The 21,638-nt window shown below is 39.5% G+C and overlaps 2 protein-coding genes across 4 annotated transcripts; one reads left to right on the top strand and one right to left on the bottom strand.

Moving 5' to 3' along the window:
- Positions 1 to 464: 464 nt before the first annotated feature.
- kansl3 (KAT8 regulatory NSL complex subunit 3) lies at positions 465 to 16,626 on the bottom strand. Of its 3 annotated transcripts, XM_044197968.1 has the most exons (22): positions 16,528 to 16,626; positions 15,374 to 15,662; positions 15,041 to 15,211; positions 14,800 to 14,890; positions 13,707 to 13,892; positions 13,447 to 13,575; positions 13,202 to 13,318; positions 13,010 to 13,108; positions 12,312 to 12,383; positions 12,110 to 12,184; positions 10,339 to 10,496; positions 10,162 to 10,225; positions 9,842 to 10,030; positions 7,905 to 8,061; positions 7,480 to 7,557; positions 7,050 to 7,229; positions 6,032 to 6,119; positions 5,681 to 5,808; positions 5,109 to 5,215; positions 4,539 to 4,737; positions 3,467 to 3,582; positions 465 to 2,536 (listed from the first exon to the last, which is right to left on the bottom strand). In XM_044197968.1, the coding sequence occupies exons 1-22, from the start codon at positions 16,553 to 16,555 to the stop codon at positions 2,531 to 2,533; spliced, it is 2,727 nt and encodes a 908-aa protein (XP_044053903.1). In that variant the 5' UTR covers positions 16,556 to 16,626; the 3' UTR covers positions 465 to 2,530. The 3 variants fall into 3 exon arrangements, with proteins under 3 accessions (XP_044053903.1, XP_044053904.1, XP_044053905.1); XM_044197970.1 differs by lacking the exons at positions 465 to 2,536; positions 3,467 to 3,582 and having other exon boundaries at positions 4,524 to 4,737; positions 5,681 to 5,767; positions 16,386 to 16,568; XM_044197969.1 differs by lacking the exons at positions 465 to 2,536; positions 3,467 to 3,582; positions 7,480 to 7,557 and having other exon boundaries at positions 3,847 to 4,737; positions 16,386 to 16,563.
- A 723-nt stretch (positions 16,627 to 17,349) lies between these two features.
- LOC122876971 (beta-microseminoprotein-like) lies at positions 17,350 to 18,513 on the top strand. Its single transcript, XM_044197994.1, has 4 exons — positions 17,350 to 17,476; positions 17,756 to 17,837; positions 17,986 to 18,091; positions 18,199 to 18,513. The coding sequence occupies exons 1-4, from the start codon at positions 17,474 to 17,476 to the stop codon at positions 18,326 to 18,328; spliced, it is 321 nt and encodes a 106-aa protein (XP_044053929.1). The 5' UTR covers positions 17,350 to 17,473; the 3' UTR covers positions 18,329 to 18,513.
- Positions 18,514 to 21,638: the final 3,125 nt, after the last annotated feature.

Raw genomic sequence — 21,638 nt, 5'->3', positions numbered from 1 at the left:
GATGATCTCTTTGTAAATAATGAATTGTGGTGATAGTTTACCCTCTGCTGTCTCTGCAATCCTCTGTTTATAGTTATAGACCTTAATTCTATATTAAATCGACCAAAGTAAAGATTTCATCATATTTAACTCCCTGGAGCAAGAGCTTGTTAAAAAAGGCCCCCGTGGCGTTCGATTTTGTCTATAAAAGTAAAAAGTTAAAATGAAACTGTACTTAGCCTACATGACAAAGTCGACCCTTATTATTTTCCGTATCTTTGTACAGTTTAATTACACTTGTTTTCACTCAAAAACGTTCTTTCGCTTTCATTTTTTCCCCCTTTAACACACACGAGCGCACGGCACTATTTACGCACGCACATAATTCACACGTGCGCACTCGACTCCGGCCGCCCATTCGCGCTACCACACGCGCGCGCACACAAACACACAAACAAACAAACAAACAAACAAACAGACTGAGCTTGACCTTTCAGTAATATGCTTTACTCACATACAGTATAAGCAGTCACGAGCAAATTGAAGTGATTAGAGCGCCCCCTGTTGGCGATGTACGGAACATTACACGAAGACATTGTAAGTCAAAAGTAAATAAACATACAAGGTTGGTGTCTGGCAGTGAAGCCTCAGGTGCATCATATACAGTCTGCTCACCTGGACTTAAAAAGCCTACATTTATTTATAACATTAATAAATTAATCACATCTATTTTATTACTGATTAATTTGTTTTTCATTTTCCCAATACTGTCTAGATAAATATCTGTATGTAAACAGATGTACATACGTAGTGTAAAGTATATGGACTATTGTTAATATTGTTATTCACCTGTACCTGTGAGTATAAATATATTCTATGCACAGTTAGTTCTAGTTTAATGTTAATTTAACGGACAATCCTGCGTATAACATTTTCCTCTGACTTGTACAACTAATGTAAAGTATATTACTGGCATCCGCATTGCACTGTGTATTCAGTACATATCAGAGTCAAAGCTTATGGTCCTACTTTTAGGCTCCATTCTAATTTAACTCAGAGTAAATATCAACCAAACGTATTCAGAAAGGAGATAAATTAAAGTATTCCCTCAGTGTCTTCTCAATTTATCACACTGTTGCTAATTTCATGCCATTAATACGTGGTGGAGATTGGATGGAGCGACCTCGGATGGATTGCTTGAATATCCACTGCAGCTGATGATGGGAAGCTATGCCAGCAGCTCTGCCTATTACATACAAAGCTTATATAAGACAGAAGAGACATGCTCCTCTCTTTATCTCATCTGACTGCTGCCTATGTGAGGAATTTAAGACAGGATGTCTGCTGAGATGAGTGCGCTGTATTTATGCTGTTGCTGTAAACACGGCAGTATAACTATCATGCATGAGAGCAAGCGCCTTCATTGTATTCTGAATAAGAGGAGTTTCTTAGCTTGCTAAATGCTGCAAGTGTTGAACACACAGGACCAAATATTTAGATTAGCAAACAGGGAACACAGTTGAGTGTCTTCAGGCAAATCAGAAGTTTTTAGGTTTTTTTTAAACTGTGGCAGTTTCAAACAAAAAGTCCATCTACAGCGAAGTGATGACACAGTGCAGATGGGAAATATTGCCGTACACAGTAGTTCAGACTATGGAACATGAGGTTATAGAGGAAACATTTGTAACAAATAATGTTCATCATAAATACTGACAGACATGTCCCGTTCATGTATTGCAGCCTTTTGAGTGCTTATTATTCAAAGTGAGCATTGCACAGGTGTACTGGCATATAATATAATAATGACATGTAATTAGCGTTGAAAATTTGTCATACGGTGAAGTTGAAATACTGTAATGATGTCAACATAATTACTGTGATGAATAATACTGAAGCCATGACTATCATTCAAATGCAGTTATCTCACAAATACGGAGTTATCCAGTTGTGACATCAAAATGCTCCACACACACGCTGACATTCCTGTTAATCATACTTATCAGTGATAAAAGAGATAATGACAAAGGGATTTAAACTGAATGTACACGCATACAAAGCTAAAGATTATTTTAAAATCTTTTTTTTTTTTTTGTTGAGATGTAGGTGTATAGTCAGCATCAAGAGTTGCACGTCTGTCCTTTTGTAGGCTGTACAGGGGCATTATCACAGTCCAGATAGGTTGCAGTTTATCCTCACACGATATCATTTTCCTCCCTAGAGGATAACATGACATGTCGTATATCTGGCTGTCAGAATTTGCGAATTAAAGTTAAAGGTGTAAGAAGAGAGCACAGAGTGTAGCATGAAGACCACCACTGCAGTGTTAGTAGAGTCGGTGCTACCCATCTGTACATAGAGGTTAAGCGTCGCAGCGGCTCAGCCACAGCCGACAGCGACTGCCTGGCCTTTTCCAGCCATCTCGACAGGGGAGCTCTCTGGAGGATGTGAGGCGGTACGTTCATCGTCTCATCAGCTGGCTCCCAATAGCCTCTGGCACAGCAGCAAGCTTACATCAGGTGTATCGCCACATGGAAACCGTGAGCCGAGATTTTCACTGCTGTAAAAGGGTACAGTGAAATGAATGAACTCACAGTCCAAAAAATGTAATAATAAACCTATTTATAATAAAGTCTTAAGGACAAATAAATGTTTGACATTTACTTCTTTGGCTCTAGAACTGACTGACAACAACTTTAGAGTGCGTACAGTATCCTCTAATAATGTGAGGATATTTTCAGCCATATCAGATGAACATTGTCAGAAACGCAGCTCCCTTTTGTACACAGCCTCCCATTAAGATTAAGATAACACTTAGCTGAGGAAGTCGTTTTCACTCTGCCGCCATGGCAGGTTTTTATGTAATTCTCTATTACGCTTGTACGTCAAAATATGAAAAACGAGTACTTAACTTTCACTTATTTGTCATAATACTTGTGACTCTAAAATAAGGGGGCATCTGTGAAAACAGCTGTTCAATAAAACAAGGTGTTTCCCTAAATAATCTAATAGCGGTTGTCCACACTTAAACCTTCTAGTCAGCATCATTTCAAACAATAAGGAACCACATCAGTGTGCATTTGTTTATACACTTACAAACCTCAGTATGTGCATTTAATGCTTATCTGTGTGTACCTTAAAATGCACATTAAGCTACAAAATACCATAATAAAGTGGGTAAAGACTTACTATTTAGGGCAAGTATTAATTATCCATTATGTATCTCCATAAAGAAATTGTTGTAGTCTGCAAAATGTTATGGCATTGTGGTTGCCATGGCAGTGAAAATATTCATAAGCTGCCCAAAAAGATAAATTTCTTTGTGTTTGGATAAAAATGTGGGCAGTGTGAAGCAGAAAAGGCAGATGTTGCATGAATCAACAAGTAGAAGCCAACACGTGCTATCACAGAGACAATAAGTAACCAAATAAAGAGTTCAAAGTAAAATGTGCCAACATGGGGAGCCATTATATGCTTAAATGAGACACACCTTGGGCTCTTGGGTGAGAGCTGGCGTCACAACCTCACCAGCTTGGCTGAGAGATCCCACTCTACTTGGCTGTGCTCCTCGAAGGGTCACCGTTATCGAAGTGGGGGCTTTCTGCCCTACTGACACACAAACAAAACTGCTCAGCACTAACAGCTAGACATGCTAATCCCCAAAATATACTAAAATGGACTTGAGCATTTGACTTTGTCACAAAAGTTGTCAAACATGTTGTGATGGAAGTCATCAGAATGACCTTTTTGCTTTGTGGGTAGGTTGGCAAATTAAAACAATAGCAGGGTGTTGGACAATGAACATAATGAGAAGTTTTAGTCAAATGAGAGGAGTGAGAAATACAACTGCATCACACAGCAACGAAAACATGAGTTTGATTCCAGTCTTTATTGTAACAACAGGAACAGAGCTTAGGTAATGCCATGAGCTAATTTTATTGCTTTTCAACACGTCTCTGAAAGAGGTCAGCATTCATACGGATATTATAAGCAGGTGATTTAATGGAAGGGTTTACAAAATGTTACTACATGAAGAGGCAAACAAAATAACCACAAACATGAAGTGATAGCTCTAACAAACTAATTTGACATAGAAAAGCAGTCTGGATTGAACTTTTGGGTATCTTATTAAATTTGGTCAACTTTACCAACATTGGTTTTAACTTAATTCACGATTCTTCTGTATCAAATGGTTTCACACATTTATACTCTACATTTGCATCCATTTCTACATAAACATAATGTGTCCAGCTTAAACTGGGAATTTTGACCTAACATTTCCCATATGGCTCTTTCTGAACATGTAAACAAAACATGTTGTACGCCGCTGATCTGCCCTCCGATGCTGTATAGCTGCACATCTGACTCCGCAAACCTTATAGCAGTCAGGTTTTTCCAGGCAAACTATGTACACACACGTCGACAGAGCTGTCCTCTATGGTCCTCTACTGCGGCAATCCTCCCTGGCCTACAGACGTCCTGAACTACTATTTCCAAAACAAACGATGAATGAACCCTGGGCATTCAACGTGGCCGTCGTGTTTTGGTAGTTCGAGACATACCAGCGGTCTGATTGGTGATGTGCGCCAAGCCGGGCAAGCTGCTGGCAAGTTTGGCCAGCCCGCCATTGGTGAGCAGCTGGTGGATGGCAGTGGTTTTAGCCACTCCTCCTGTGGTGACCACAGGCACCGCCCGGAGCAGAGTACTGCTGCTGGTACCGATGGAGCTCAGGACCTGACCCTGGGGCTTGCCACAAACCGCCTGAGGGTGGAGGAGAAGAAAACAAACAACTAGGGTAAGGTTAAGTCATACATGTGCACAAAAGACTGAGGATGAATATTCATCTTTCAATCCCACCAGTAAACTTTTGTAACACAGTCTGTACATTTTCCTGTCATATGTACAATGTTCAATGCAAGGTGTTCATTCACCCATACACATTATTTACAGGCTCAAACCGGAGGTTTTCCATGTTTTTGCCTACTAACTACAAAACTGTGCATACTTAATACTTTGAAAAATGGTTGTCAGTATAGTATGCATAATTCCTTGTGACTGGACTTTAAACAAGCAAAACATCCGCTGTGGTCGTTCAAACGTTTATGTAATGTAACCATGTAACCAAGAGGTACCTGGGTGCTGCCTGTGTTGGCTGCTGTGGAGGGCAAGCTAGGAGTTTTGGTGACGATCTCCTGAAGACTGAAACTTAGGCCTTGTAGCAGACTGCTGGCGGAAGGCGCTGCACACAAACACAAAGAGAAGTGAATCAATAGAGCTGAAAATTGGGTGAATTCAATGCCAAAGAAATAGGAACACAACAACTCCTACTTTTACAACCTGCTCCCACCCAATCCCCCCACAAGCCTAAACTAGATGGACACACACACACACACACACACACACACACACACACACACACACAAAACACACACAAACACAAACACACCATATGAAAGTCATGTCCAAAGGTTAAGGTTTGGAACAGTGACAGACAGCAATGGCGCAAGAGGTGATCAATGATGATGTTTGCTTAAATATGTTGTCCTCACACACTGTTCTCATCCAGTGTTCAAAACTTTAATCTCACCCTACAAAGCGGTTAGAACTGCACTGTGTGTTGCAGCAACTGCGCTGAGATTAGCTGCACAGTTGAGAGTGCAAACAGGCGTGCAGGGCAGGGCAGGGCAGGACAGGACAGAGATACCTTGGGCAGTGGCCGGAGCTTGCGCCTGGACTGGTGTGGAGGACCCTGACACCATGCAAGGCTGCACACTGTTGAATGAGCTGGAGCCTGGGGACAGGGCACCAGACACCTCTGAGAGACTACCAGACCTGCAGTGACACACATAACCACCAATCTACTCAGGAGCTAACCCAGCAAGAGCTGTTTAGCCATAACTCAGCTCCAAAACTCTGAGTACACCATTCATCAATCCCTCTGCACCAGACACACTTTTGTCCAATAGGGTGGGAGTGGGGATGGGTGCAGGCATGATTAGGGGTTTAAGCGCTCTATACTGAATGTGCCTGTGTGTAGCAGGACAGGCTAGCTTACCGATGACCTGTAAGAAGTCCAGAGAGCTCCTTGGCTCCAGCCACAGTCTGTCCCACTGTCACTGTTAAGGGCCTCGCAGAGACACCCACTGCATGAAAAAAGGATCATATCATGATGGTCGGTTATTAAACTTTGAAAAAAGAAGAGATACTTCATATGGTCGTTCTTCAGAAAAAGGCTGAAACAATTACCAAGCACAACTAGGTCAAACTCGGAACTCATCGGCTATCGTCTGACGATGTTTTAGCCTCTGGGGCAACAGCCAATATTTCAGGGCTTCTGGTGTAGCCAGCAGATATCCAGATAACGGATATCTGGGCTAAAACTTCCTCTTCCGTGCGCCGGTCATTGTTTACAATCCGATTAGCAATGGTGGAACCCATCGGCTATCGTCTGACGACGATTTGAATGCAGATACATTTTAAAAAACTAATAAAAAGCTCTCTAGGAACATTTCTCTAGGGTTCCGAAATTGATAAAAAGATAAATCGTCGTCAGATGATAGCCGATGAGTTCAGAGATTGCACTTAGGCCAATGTGTTTGCCTCTTCTGCTCTTCACACTGTTTACCTGCATGCAACCAATGGACTACAAACGGAAACCAAAATGCTTCCAATACAAAAATCTTGTCCCTACAGATTCTGCATTCATATGCAGATATCTGTTTCGGTAACCAGGTAGTCGTACATTATAGGTAACATACTATTTCAGGAATAAATGGTTTTCAAAAGTTCTACTTTCACTTTAGCAATACAGTATACCAAACAAAAGCACATTTCTATCATTCCATCTGTTTGAAGGTGGGCTACTCAAAACTTTTACCATCCTTTCTGCCACGACTGATTCTACCAATCCACAAGAAAACAAACAACAAAGAACTGATTATACTAACAAAAAAGCCCAGGCAAGCTTTCTTAATGTTTAAAGAAAACAGAATGAATCCTCTAAAGTATTTATCAAACTGCTACTTATAGAGTCTCATATGTAAGTAATGAAGTAAGGTAACCAGGTTTTGTACCTTCCTGCGCAGCAGGGTTGATGGTGCCCCCTGCTGACTCGCTTTGGGAAACAATGGTGACCTTGATCTTGGCTCTCTTGGAGGCTTTGCTTGGCGTGGGACTAGGCGTCTGCCTCCTCTTGCCATGGGACCTCAGTTCATCTCTGTCCAGGCCCTCCATCTGATCACTGGTTACTGGCACTGCACCACACAAACAAACAAACACACATAAACAGATATTCACTAGACTGCTGAGGTGACTTGAACCTGGTCTGTTTTATCCTTACCCTACCATTGATTTTAAATCTTACATTTTTACGCAATTTTCGATTGTCTGTCATATAAGCCTGCTTTGAAAAGTGCTACATTCTTATAAAACCAGGGCAATGGAAACAAGGAAAGAAGTGAAAAGACACAGAGGAAAGAGACAGGAAGAGGGATAGACACTTACCAAAAATACAAGGAGGGGTGCCAGGAGGAAGATTTTTCCTCACAAGCATGTTTTGTTTCATAAAAGCAGCAAACTGAGCTGGAATGAATTGGAAAAAAAGCCGGAAAGGAAAGTTGTAGGAAGAGAAGAGACAGAGGATGGAGAGGAGAGTATTTCAGTCACGTTCCATCTTGCCCCATCAGATGTCGTGACGTGATAATATCTTAAAATTTTTATTTGCAATCATTTTCCCATGTCACTTACAAACCGGTCTGGCACAGCTCTTGCAAAATTCAGCAGAAGTTGAGGGGAATGACTCATTGTAACAAGTTTACATAAACAAGTGGGGCGAATGTGAGAGCTGTGTACGCACAAGTGCCAAGGATCACTGTGCACGTGTAGGCGAACGTCAATGCACTCAGAGTTGAGAGCAGTGGTGAACTAACCTTGAGCCTGCTTGTGAGTGAGTACTGTGCCAGAGCGCTGCATGTGTGTCTTGAGGAGTTGCGTTGCTGTGATCAGACTGGACTTCTGTGCTGGAGACAGACCAGATGTCTTGGGTTTGGGACTTGAAGTGGGACTGCTACAGACACTGGACAAATCCTGAGGACACAGTGAAGAGGAGAAACAGTCACTGAACATGTAGACAGTGTAAAGCTATTGCTTTTAAAATTCCTTAGACACGATACTTGATTTGAACATGGTTGCAGCCAGCCCAAACAAGGTCTGTATATTATTCCCAAATGCAGTGTACAAAATGTTAGATTATTACAAATGAAAACCAAAGAATATATTACCTATTACGTCACTGTACAGTGAACCAAAGACACAAAAACAAGGAAATAAATTGGGGTTCACACTTTCTTAAAACAAATGACTTTCCAGTGCTTTTGAGACATTTTCAGTGATATAGAGTTGGTATGGCAGACAGGTATCAAAGCCACTTTGCAGATGTTAATCCTGAATTGTGGAGTGAGTGGAGGAAGTGAAAACCTGTAATAAAAAACTTGCCACCCTCAACACTCTGTTGTCTGGCAGATTACAATTTGTCTGGCAGATCTGGCATTTCTTGCATTCAGCAGAAATGAGAAAATTTGAGAACACGATGACTTTCAAAACACAACCATTTCTCTTATTTTCCATCAATTTTCTATGACTGGACAGCTAGTCTAAAACCTCAAAGTAAACAAAGCAATCATTAGATGTGATGCAAATGTATTTAATTATTACTCCATGTAAAAATAGAAATATTATTTAAAGCTGGAGTGCGGAACCTTTGTCTCCCAATTCTATTCAATTCAATTTTATTTATATAGCGCCAATTCGTAGAAAAGGTTTCAGTCGTAGTCATCTGGACACTGTTTTCAGAATCAAGACGTTTCGGCTCCCATCCGGAAGTCATTCTCAATTCTCATTCACAATTGTGAATGACTTCCGATGGGAGCCAAACGTCTTGATTCTGAAAACAGTGTCCAGATGACTACGACTGAAACCTTTTCTACGATAGAACACTCCTGGTCGAATGAGGGACTACACCGTCATAGCGCCAATTCATAACAGAAGTTATCTCATTGCACTTTTCCTATAGAGGAGGTCTAGACCGTACTCTTTATAATATTATTTACAGAGACCCAACAAATCCCACCACTAGCAAGCATTCTGGCAGTGAGAGTAACACAAACAACTGTCAACGTGTTCTTTTTTTATCTGGAGCATCAAACACTTTTCTTGGACGTTTCTAAGGTTTTACTCCTAGTTGCTATAGCCTACTCCGTCACTGCGGTTGTTCCAGAGCCATGTAGACAGAGTTGCGTCATCTCCATTCAATTTCAATTCAAGCGGGTTTATTGGCGTGACTGTATTCAATACAACGTTGCCAAAGCATTTTAACACAAACTATACAATCATAATAAACAATGCTCAATAATAACCATTCTCTCCAATGGACCTTTTTTTCCCCCAGCAATGGCTGATCGCAGAGCTCTCTACATGGCTCTGAGTTGCTCCCCGCTTCCTCTCTGGCAAACTAAATCAAATCAAAACCAAACCAATCATTACTGGTTGGTGTAAAACGCATCATTACCAGTGCGATAGTGCGGGAATGTCGCCACAGACATCAGATTTAAAAACTCCTATGCTGCGAAATACAGAGAGATTTACCTGGCGGTGATAGGCTTAATCAGCATTGTGTGAACTCGTTTGGCAAAGGCTCAAAAGTAACAGACGTTCATTTATATGTAAAAGTCCCACACTCTAGCTTTAAAGTGCTCCTATAATAAATTGATAATCAGATGCAGCCCTGGTGGTTCATCTAAAGGCTAAAAATAAGTGGCACTTCTAAGCCTTTGAAAAATGTTGGTAATTGTAACCGCTGTCAACTGACCTCTGAACCTGATGGTGAGATGGGAACTCTAAGCGCAGGGGAGGAAGGTCGTCCTCTCTCCATGTCAAAGGGAAGCTCCCGGCGAGGCCTTTTCTTCTTCTCTGTGTCCAGGTCCCTCATTTCCCCTGAGCCATGGCCGTGGCCCTCTGCCCGTGTGAGGACACCGGACAAGAAGTCAGCTATCTCATCCTACAGATCAGTGATGAAAGAAGAAAAAAATCAACATCATAGGTGTTTTTGTTCTCAAAAAGAACTGCAGACAATGAGAAACACTCTAGAGAAAAAGTATAAATTGATTATTTACAGTTACAAGGACCAACCTGAATGCAGCGGTCCACCATGGTCTGTGTCAGCCCCTCTGATTTCATCTTTGCTGAATTGATTCTGTGGAGGGAGACCATTTAGTGTTACTATTACTACTGAATGATATTAAAATCCTTATACTCAGCTAGAAAGAATATTAAAGGATTTCGTGCAGATCAGAGGTTGTGACTAACCTGAGGTTGTCGTCTGCTCCTCCCACCACCACCATGCTGTTGTCTGCCCTCAACTTCTCTCTGAGCTCCTCCATGCCTTCTATGCTACACTGCAGAGCATTCTGGCCAACCACAAACAACACTGGGGTCTTCATGTCCAGCAGTGGGTCATCCACATCCTGCATACCAGTAACACATTAACATTCATTATAGGGCTGGGCGATATATCGAATATATCCGATATATTCGAGTATCAATTAATGAGTGATATGGCAGATGACCATATCATCATATTATAGTTATTCGTTGCGCATTTTAGTAATTTATTTCTGCATTATTACTTGCTCTCCCTCTCCCACACAGTCACAGACTGCCCAAACTAATTAATCATTGTTGTCCTGACTGAGTTAACTTCAGTTCCAGGCAAAGTTAATATCAGGTCGATCATATGGAGATGGCTCAGTTTCTGGAGGGCAGATGTGAAACAAAATACTATCCTCTGCAAAATATACCACAAAACGATTGCTACAGAAGCCAGCAGTAGGCAAATCTATCCCTTCACCTAAAACAGCTCCCAGTGTGGAATGAAGAATGCATAAAACTATAGAAAAAATAATAATGTACAAGTGCCACAAGATGACAGAAGCTACAGTTGAAACTTATGGGATTAAAGTTCTCTGTCACTATTTCCATCAATCGGATTCCAGAGAGGCCATGTATGAGCGTAGATCTGAAGGGAAAAAATGTACGGGACTTGGCAATCTACAGGTGACAGATAGCTGATTTATAAAGAGCAATCTACTGTGATACAGGCTACCACGCAATCAAATAAAGCGCTTCATTATTGATGATCTTACCACGTTGGTTTTGCACATGCTGCGGATTTATCGCCTTTTTCAGGCACTCATAACGGTGAAGTCGTCTCTGTCACCCCAGAACTGAAGCGAGTGTGCAAAACAGATTTATGGGTGTGCGTCTGACAGTAGTATTGGTCCCAGACACCAATATTTTAATGCATCAGAAAAGATGAATCACTGCCAGGTCAACAAATATTTGTGTATGTCGGTACAGCTGAGTATTGTGTCTTTTATTATTTTATTCCTACAGAAGTGTTTTTGGAGTGGCCTCGTCAAAGTCCTAGCTGAAATGATGAAGTGGTTCATGCTCAAAAGAACTAGTCTCTCTGAATGAATGTCAAATACCAAATAATTGTTTTCAGTTATCACTCCTAAAGCCAATGCAACAAGCTATTAAATCAATAAAAGGGTGCAATTACTTATTTATATAGATGTTGTAGATATTTGATCACTTTTTCTGGAAATTATTAAAATAATAATTAAAAAAACTGCATTGTTGGTATTAATAGCATAATGCAATAACTTTAACACAGCAAAACAGGAGCAGATCAGAAAACAAGGAGGCTTCATACTAAAACATAATCAAATATACTATCAAACTGAGGGAATTAGAAATAAAGACCTGTCTCTAAGCCTGCTCTCAAATAAAGGCCTGGTGTCCTCTGCCCTCTGCAGCTGAGAGAAATAAAGGCCTTAGCCACTACTTGAGAATTTATGGTATGTTCTTTTGGAGAAAATGGGAAAATATCAAGATATATATTGTATATTGCGGCATAGCCTAAAAATATCGATATATCATTCATAAGCCATATTGCCCAGCTTTAATTCATTACAACTACTGCCTTGAAGCCAAAGTTCAGTTTTCTTAGTAGAAACAATAAAATAATAGAAAAGGAAAAATGCATATCACTGGAAGATAATGCCTTAGGTCTTACCCCTCTTGGCCCGTTGACTGTTTGCAGGGGGAAGCCGAGACACACCACAGCGGTCAGATACTCCATAAGGGATACCTGTAATTAATCAGCATTTAATTAACTAATGACGCTTTAAAGAAAAGAAAATAATTTGCATAGTTTCATGGGTGAAAACAGTTAAGCCTTACATTAGATCAGTATGATACATGATGAGAAGTCTTACGTGACAAGCGATGAGAGCACCAGCATTCCAACCAACCAGGATAATGGGTTTGTGGGGGAAGTGACTGTGAACCTGGTGGTTACATTTATAACATATAATCAATACAGCTGCAAACACATCATGCACAAAGTCAAATATTAAACAATACAGAATTTATATTCTACATGGTTCTATTTTTTCCATTTTGCCTTCACAGACATGTTCACTGAAGTGTTAAAAGAAGCTAATGAGACAAGATCATTTGTTGTGTAATTCATTTCAGTAAGAGACATTTTAACACAATATTTCTAGTAGGTCAGTTTGTGGTTTAATGTGCATGTACTGAGCAATGTCTGTTAATAATACACACCAGATAAGAAAAGTACACTGCAAGGGCTAAAAAAGACCAAAGAATAAAATAAATTAATATTTTACAACAGCGAACCTGAGCCCAACCTGATAAAAGCAAATGCTGCTGTCTAGCATGGCCACCAAGGTGAGTCATCATAAATATAAAATTATTACTTCAAGTTTTACACATCTAAGCAAGAGTGTGTTATAACACTTTGGCCAGTATATGGCTGTCTTTCATGCAATAAATGCCATTTCAAATGTGCACATTAAAAACAAATCAACTACATGAATCACAAACAACATCACCATCACACTGCAACCACAGTTACCAAATAAAGAACCAAAATAAAAACAGAACATCCTACCTCCATGACCTTGGCCCTGACAGTGCCCAACATGTGCTCTAGGCACTGTGTGATGCTAATATTTGCTCCGCTGTTCACATGACTGTGCACTGGGATGACCTGATAAAGAAACAGCTGTTAAAGGCACTTTTCTGAGATTAATAAAAACCTAAATTCTTGGTAACACAGATTTAACTGAGTGTGACTTAAAACCTTTCCCAAACAAGAGAGCTGCGACTGCCAGAATCTCATTCGCCGCGAGGTAGAGAGGGCAGGATTGGTTGGGCTTGATGGGGCAATTAGGATGAGTGGGGATCCAGGAAGCTTACTCTGAAATTTTTTAAGAAAACAGACAGGGATCTGGTCTTCAACTGTTACAGATGATGAAGAACAAAGTAAACAAAGTTATATAGAAAATGCTTTCCATTACAAACTGAGAGTGAATGGTTAAGTATTACCGGTTTGTTTTGAGACAGGACTCCAACAGCTGGGTCCCAGGGCCGTTTCAGGAGCAGTGACAGGGCCTCTGCACTTGGAGCGCCAGTCTTTGCAGATGTCAGCAACATTCTGTCAATCAGCAAGGGCAGCTGCCAAGACGCAAAGAGGAATAGTAATGAATCAAGAATCCCAGATCTTGCAGATACTGGTGCAGACATCAGACAGGAAATATAGAAATATAGACTAATTCTTACTCTTCATTCAATTAGACACATCATACCTTGCTTTTGAGAGTCTGCAGCACATCCAGGTAAGCAGCAAGCATGGCGAGACTTAAGGATTCAATCATGGTAGTGTGTAACCACTGCGTCAGTTTGGTGTCCCAGTTCACACTGGCTAATGCATGCCGCACCTTCCTGGCACACTTGTCCACAGCTATCCTTCGCAAAATTGGCTCATTGGAAGCCTAAGGGAAACAAGATCACACAAGACACCCAGTAATATTTAAATAGTTTCGAACTGAATAATTAAAACATATTTCACAGCCATGCTGTAACTGAATCTACAAAACCCAAAGCTAAGTATTGTCATGCTAACAATGGAAATTTACAAAAGGCTTTAGTCACACATATCACTTCACAGGATGCCTTAACTTTAAAAATGTGAAACTAAAACATATCTGGGCAGGTGCTTTTCAAATGCTGATACATGCTGGTTTATCAATAACCTCCACATTTGATTTCACTTACATTTAGCATTTGACTTGTGTCCACATGCTCTTTAAAAAATGTATAGTTCAAAACAGGCTAAAATACTGATTTTGGCCAATATAATTTTTGTGTGTAATCACCATTTTATAATCTCATTATTGATCTACTCTCTTACTTGAGGGTCTGTCACAAGACCAAAGCCAAACACTGTACTTTTAGTGTCAAAAACATATTTGGGAGCATATTTGTTAAGTCTTTCTCTGGCAAAATGATATGTTTACTCCCAAAAGAGTACACTGTTTTGCAACAGCTTAGGAGATATGGTTGCATTGATTTGTTGGGTGTAGGACGGATAAAAACCATCCACGTCCATAATGACAATCCAATAGAACAGTGACATAAGCTATATATATATATATATATATATATATATATATACACACACTAGAGTCCAAACAGTCATTGATGCACAATAAATTTAGTTTTACAGTGCCTATGTTATGAAACAAGGGGTAAATCATACACACTGTTGAAACTCTAGACTAAGCATTACATGTACATTGTGCAATAACTGTTGATTTCAGAGAGCATTAAGTGTTGAACTGTTTCAATCCAGCGCTCACAAATGGTGCTGAAGAACATACACAATGTCTTAAAACTTACATTTTCATTGGCCAGGCGGGCTAGTCTCTCAGCTTGCAGAGCTTTAAGGACTTTATTGAACAGTTTGTTCTGGGCCACTGACCATCCAGTCCTGAAACAGAATAATGATATATAATAATGTCAAAACAATGCACTGTAACTGAGATACTTTTAATCATAACTTCTACTCTCAATGAATATTAGTGTCAAGTAAAACAGTAGATAATAAATGAACAGTGGATCCCTCCAGATGTTTGATTACTTGTTTATGTGTTCCTCCCAGTCTTCAGGGGGGGGAGGGCTCTCAGCAACCGTGCGTGCAAACAGAACATGTCGCTCACATTCCTTCATCACACTAAGAGCTTTCTGATTATCATACAGAGGAACAGGTGTTGGTGTGACTCTTTCCACATCTATTACAGAATCTGAGTCTCTGCATACAAAGGAAAAAAGATCAAGTTACTGCAAGGCATAAAAGTAGTAGTAAAAATAGTTACTACAGCTAAGAAACAGAGTGGGAGGCTGCTGTCAATCCCAAAATGTAGTCTGATATATAGTTCAGTTACAGATTATGATTAGGTGCTTTTTGACTCACGACAAGGCTTCAGGTTGGCGACGAGGGGTAACGAACAGCGTCCTTGTGGGCCGGGCGCTGCTGGCATCTGGGTGGGCGTTCCATGGCTTGGCATAGCTGTGGTCCAGAAATACCAAATCCAGCTCTCTTTCATGAGCTGACAGCTGGAAAAGCAAGGATGTGCCCATTTTTCGCGCTGATATCTGAAAGTCCTTATCCCCACCACGATGCATCCTCTTCTTGGGCCCCAAAGGGCCCCGGGAAGCGCTCAACAACTTGTGTGGATTCAGACCAAACTGGCGAAGAGGAGCTGAAATGTATTATTTGAGATAGGTTGTAAAAAACAAAGAATTCCTTTCTTTCCCTTCCACCAAGGAACTTAATATCTTTTTATGATTATGTTGAACATAATCTTGAGTTGAAAAGTTAAGGGGCAACAATTCCTATAGTTAATTATTTACTTAATTGTTTAAAGAAGAAATGCCAAAGAAAACAACACAATTACTGATTCACGCTTCTTAAATGTGAATATATGGTGTTTACTACAACAGTAAATTGCACATTTTTGGGTTTTGGACTGTTGGTCAAAACAAGACATTTTAAGATACTACGGAAAAGTGATGATTCATTCAATATTTTCTGGAATTTCAAAAGACTAAACGACTAATCGAGTAAAAAACCGGCAGATTTAATTGATATGGGAAATAATCGTTAGGTACAGCCCTGGCATAATCTGACGTTCAAACATGCAGGTGCTTTGTCTACAGTGAGCACCACCCATTACTGCCATGTACTGGATATTTTTAGCTTACATAACATCATTGGCCTGTTTTGGGTTGAATATAACTTCTAAACCAAACATTAACAAATCGGTTAAGTATAACTAATTTACGTGGCAATTAGCTCAATATTTATCATTAATGTTAACGCTGTGTAAAGGGAATGACGACTGTGGGCTGGCCTGGCATGCTAACGTTAGCATAGCAAGCTAAAAGCTAACCGAATGGCGCTATCGCTGTGTTCTGCTGCTCACCTTTTCGCTCTATAACTCCATGTTTGTCGTGTAAGTTAGGTTTAAACTCTTGTTTTGACCCAAACAAGACCAAAGAAGGACGTTTTTCTTGATAAATTCTAGGGGTTATATAAAACACATATTTAGTGCGTACAAGCCTCACTTCCTTTTGTTGTGTGATTTGTTGCCATGTTTCGCTCCACATCCCTCCTTTTCAGAGCACTAAAAACAAGTAACACAGCCAAGGCTGCATTTCACCCAAACTGGCAACCCAGTTTGTGGCGCGTCAGTGTGTGACGCAAAACATGGACTGGATTACAACGGTCTGGGTCATCTACCGCTATAAAAATACTCAATACTTTAAAATAATGAACCTAATTCCAGGAAATTTCGGTGTATTGAGTGCGTTGCTGTTTTAATGCATAATTTAAATGTTCTTTTTTTACTTTACTGAAGTAGGTAGTCGTGTGTAAACGTTATAGGCTATTTCATACAGCAGAAATTGAAAGAAGCGGAGATCCTGATCTTAATTTTACATTTAAAACAATGTTTTTTATTAGTTTTTTATGTTTCAGGATTGAGTTAGTTATAGTTTGTTCAAAGACGTGCTTTTCAAAATCTAATTTAGTAAAGCAACCACTGACCTGAATTACCTTTACTTTAGAGGGAATGGAGTATGAAATGCCACTTCAGGTCATGTGACACTTCATCTAAAATCTGTTATCCCAGTTTAGGCTGCCAGAATGCCAATATTAACAAAAGATTTAGACATTTTTACTCCAAAAGAGTACCATTAATTCTTGTAAAAGTAGACATGACTAAGAGGCACTATATTTTGTGAAATCTTAATAAATAAAATGAACCTGAGCTATATAAAAAAACGACTTTGTCTTTGTTGTACACAGTATGTTCTATTTTTTTTTCCTTTCAAGACAAATGCAAACAGTGGTGACCTCTTCCAGTAAAGTGACCACCCCTCCCGCCCCCTTATTTAGCTCCAAAGGTCTCTGCAGGCACACTATTTAAAAGACAGAGCCCTTCATTAAAAATACAACATATTTTAGCTTTTGCCTAAACACAATTCAAACCAGACAAGTTTGACTGCCACAATGGTGAGTTTTAAAATTGAGTTATGAAATTCTGGTTACAATTGTTTGATGGTAGCTGTTTTTGTGTTTTGACAGGATAAAGAAATGTAAAAGAGAGTTGTTATAAAATGTGATGTTTACTAGTGAATAAAAGTGATCATAATTAGTTTTGACTCATTTTATGGCACTTTACAGAATGATGAATCTGTGTTTTAAAGATATAATATACTGTTTAACTATCCATGGCGTTTCCCTGCATTTTGCCAAATGCATGCTGATGTTTGTTTCCATTTTCCTATTAAGAAATATTTGGCTCTGGCTTTGCTGCTATGTGCTGTAGTGTCACTGACAAACGCTCAGTGCTACAATGTGGCCATAAAACCAGGTAAAAGAAAAGAAAAACAAACTCATGCACACAGACAAACAGTATATTTATGGTATATACACACATTTTCATCATTAGAAAAATATCAAAACATTCACACATGATGCCACACTATGACCACTTTACCACTTTTTCTTTCCACCCATAGGCCTGACCCATTGTCAGGACACTGTAGATAAGACATGGCATCCAGTAGGATCTTCATGGAGAAACAGTGACTGTTGGGACTGTACTTGCAGTGGATGTTGCGCTGCGTAAGTACACAGATCACAACATTTTCATTTTTAAACGTGAAGAAAATAAATTCATCTCTGTATTTACATATTCTACTGTTAACTATGTGTTCACTGTGTGATTACAGGTATTCAACCCCCAGACAGTTCCCTGAAGACTGTGTGTCAGTGTTTGACCCGAAGGCGTGTGAATACATAGTGCACAAGAAGGACGACCCATCCGTACTATGTCCAATTTATAGTGCAGTAGGAAAGTGACGGAGTTGTTGTTTTGAGTGGTCTGAAGTATTTCCTTCTTTTATTGTATTCATGCAGATGTGATCCCTCACTGGCTTCCCACAAGGAAACACTGCCCACAACCAAGCAGAAAGCACTGCTGCCAGAAATTGAAAATTAAATACTGCCACAAATGAAATTTCAAATCAATAAATACATAAATCATACACTTCTTTGTGATTTACTCCTTTTTTCACAACTCTGTTTGTATGAGGAAGAGGAGAATTTCTTGTCGTCACAAAAAGTAAATGGCTAAATGAAATGGCTAGAGGCAGGGGATCACCAAAGTCATTATGATACATCTTCTAGGAGCCACTAATGTTTGTTCAGACTTTCATGGCAATCCATGAGAGCTGAGATATTTCAGTCTGGACCAAAGTGGTGGACAGATATTTCCATCTCTAGAGCCATGTCGCTGGCATGGCTAAAAGTAACATTTTGCCAAAGACTAGAATTTTCGCATATCATGGTATAAACCTAAAATGAAAAGATCTGGCATTCTCTCTCTTGTGTGGCTCTGTATGTTTATATCAGGACAGTTTCTTGAAAGACTATCTAATATTGTTGTTTATTCAATATTTATGCTTTTAATGAACATCATCTCCCATAAGCCCTTGATGTTTGCAGGCTAAACGTCATGGCTCGACAGAAGAGGCGAGTCCATGTGCAAGTCAAGGGGTTGCAGCTAGCTCAGACATGTCTGTAGCAACATGTACAGTCTGCAGGATTATATTGGTTATATTCTTTCTGTTATTTTTTGTCCATATACCCTGCATGCCCCATATTTGTGAACATGAACTGGATGCAATTTCCCAAAAGTCCAGTCCTTGCTCTGTGTGGATTAACAAACATATATTCTTGTGACTAACAGCAGTCGTGATGGGCAAGAGCAGGTTGCTGCATGAGCCAATAGGAACCTCTCTGTGATAAACATGTTTTGGTGCTGCTGTAGCTCAGTGAATAGATTTAACTCATGGGACCAAAAGTTTGAACAACTACAAATAAATGCATTATAGATAAATCTAGAATGTATCTATAATGTAAGAGTTTGATGCAATCCACCTTGATCATAATAGTGTATCAGTTTTGCAAATGAGCAATAACAATTATTCAGCTTATTACCTCAGCCCATGGAAAGGTGACTGAACATGTTTGCTTATCTTTGAACGCCTTGCTAAAGGGCATCTCAACTGTAGTTTTTCAGGGAGAAAGACAATGACATAAAAACAACATTGTAACAAATAATCAAGACCTGTCTTTCTCTATCTCTCTTGCAAAGAGCCTGAAGTACACAGCCAGGGTCTGAGGATCTGTCTGGAAAAAACAAATAAGTTGTATTACATTTACATTCCATTAAATATGGCAGGCGCTCTTGTCCAAAGGGAATTGCACTGCATTGTAATGCAGGGACTTCTCATTCCTAGTTCACTTCTCAGGGCACTTTTCAGAGCAGGTCTAGACCGTACCCTTTATAAAATGTAATATCAAATAAAATAGTTGACATTTCCTTGATTTTACTTTCATAAAATGTGAATAAAATGGGAGATAGAACAGCTATCCTGGCTCTTTCCAAAGGTAATATAATCTGCCTAATTCTTGGCGAGGAGCAGTGGCAAGACCAGTGTTAATTTTGGCACCTGACTTATGATTTAGTTTTAGGTCTTTTGACGAAAATGTATATTAGTTTTAGTCTAGTTTTAGTTAACAAAAACTAAAGACATTTTATCTGTCTGGACTGTATTTGAGGTGGATGTTGTATCTTGTATGCATCTTCTGCTGTTTAATGTGTATTTGTGGGTATTTACTCCCCTGGGAGTTCTCTGACTACTGTGTCAGTTTTTGACCCAGAGGGATGTGTGCAATAGGCCTACATAGTTCACAAGTGGGACGATCCATCCGTATTATGTTGAATTTATGATGCAGTATAAGTGATGGAGTCATGGTTATTAAGTGAAGCATTTATATGTGATCCCTCACTGGCTTCCCATCAGGAAACACTGTTGTGTTGACCAAGCAGGAAGTAATGCTGCAAATGTAATTCTGCTAGAAATAAAATTTTGTAAATTTGTTCACAATTTCTGTCTTTTCCTTTTCTCTTTCTTTCTTTTTATTTTTTGCTTTACTTTTTTACGAGTCATAGCTGAGGAATCAGTCTATTTATTATAATGCATTTTGAAACTGGAGTGGATTTAACTTAACAATTTTCCAAAATGGTACAGTAGACTGAATTCAGATTTGAAATGGGTCGAGTCTATGTCAATTTGTCTAAATAAGCTTTGTTGATTAGTGCCTTCACAGAGACTGCAAACTGCAATTAAATGAAATAAATGAAAAGATATCACTGATTCAGTTCATGTCAAAATGATAAAATAATTGTATAAAAATGTGTTTTTTCCCCCCAGTTATGTTTCTCAAAATGAGTTGGTGCCTAATGATGAGTTCAAAATTATTATTGTTAGCATTATTCTTATGTCTTTTTTTTTAAAGATTATTTTTGGGGCATTTCTGGTTTATTGAGATAGTGATAGCTGGAGAGAGACAGCAAAGGCAGGGGAGAGAGAGGGGAAGTTATGTAGCAAAGGGCCCGGGCCGCTGCGGTAAGGCCTCAGCCTTGATACATGGTACGCTCTCTGCCAGGTGAGCATCTAGGGCGCCCTCATATATCTTTTCTGACCCTCTATTCTGGTCTTCCAAAACCTTTCTTGACAAAGATACATTTTTGATTTATTTTCCCTGCCAAATGTGAGGCCAAAGGTTTTTATTATATTATTATTGTACTCCACACTTGTATATATTATAATACTCTGTCTCTTTGCCAGAGAACAATCTCAAGTTTGGCATTATGTTGACTTTTTTGTTGCATGTTATAAATATGAGTAGGAGCTCTTTTGTTGAGCTGCCGACTGTAGAAATGCTACAAGTAAGTGTGACATTCCAGATTGAAATGGCAGAAGTCTAGTTAGTATCTCTGAATGTCTCACTCTGTCCTGTCTCACTTTAAATATGAGCAAGACTGCATGTATGTATTTTTAAATCAGGAGGAAAAATGTTCATCAGCCTGAAATCTTTGTTAAGGGTGAAAAACTTCAAATAATCTCAGGCTTTAAGTACCTTGGGATAATTATCGATTCACACCTAACCTTTGAAAAACAGGTGAAAAGGGTCATTTGAACAGTCAAACTGAACTGTAGCAACTTCAAATTAGGAACCAATTGTCAACAGATGCTGCCAAGTTGTACATGCACGCTATGATTTTTTCACACCTGTCACATTGTATTGCCACTTGGTCCCG

The sequence above is a fragment of the Siniperca chuatsi genome, linkage group LG5, assembly GCF_020085105.1.
Source record: "Siniperca chuatsi isolate FFG_IHB_CAS linkage group LG5, ASM2008510v1, whole genome shotgun sequence".
Lineage (NCBI taxonomy): Eukaryota > Metazoa > Chordata > Actinopteri > Centrarchiformes > Sinipercidae > Siniperca > Siniperca chuatsi.
Note: the sequence above shows the minus strand (reverse complement) of the source record. Positions and strands in the feature narration are given on the sequence as shown.

Bases quoted from the DNA above. Each gene is read 5' to 3' on its own strand.
- kansl3 (XM_044197968.1), bottom strand. From the start codon at position 16,555: ATGGCAACAAATCACACAACAAAAGGAA. The intron at 13,893-14,799 runs GTAAGTTTTAAG...TGTTTCCCTTAG, and splicing joins CCCGCCTGGCCAATGAAAAT to GCTTCCAATGAGCCAATTTT. The intron at 13,319-13,446 runs GTAATACTTAAC...AAAAAATTTCAG, and splicing joins TCCTGTCTCAAAACAAACCG to AGTAAGCTTCCTGGATCCCC.
- LOC122876971 (XM_044197994.1), top strand. The intron at 17,838-17,985 runs GTAAAAGAAAAG...TTCCACCCATAG, and splicing joins CAATGTGGCCATAAAACCAG to GCCTGACCCATTGTCAGGAC. The intron at 18,092-18,198 runs GTAAGTACACAG...GTGTGATTACAG, and splicing joins TGCAGTGGATGTTGCGCTGC to GTATTCAACCCCCAGACAGT.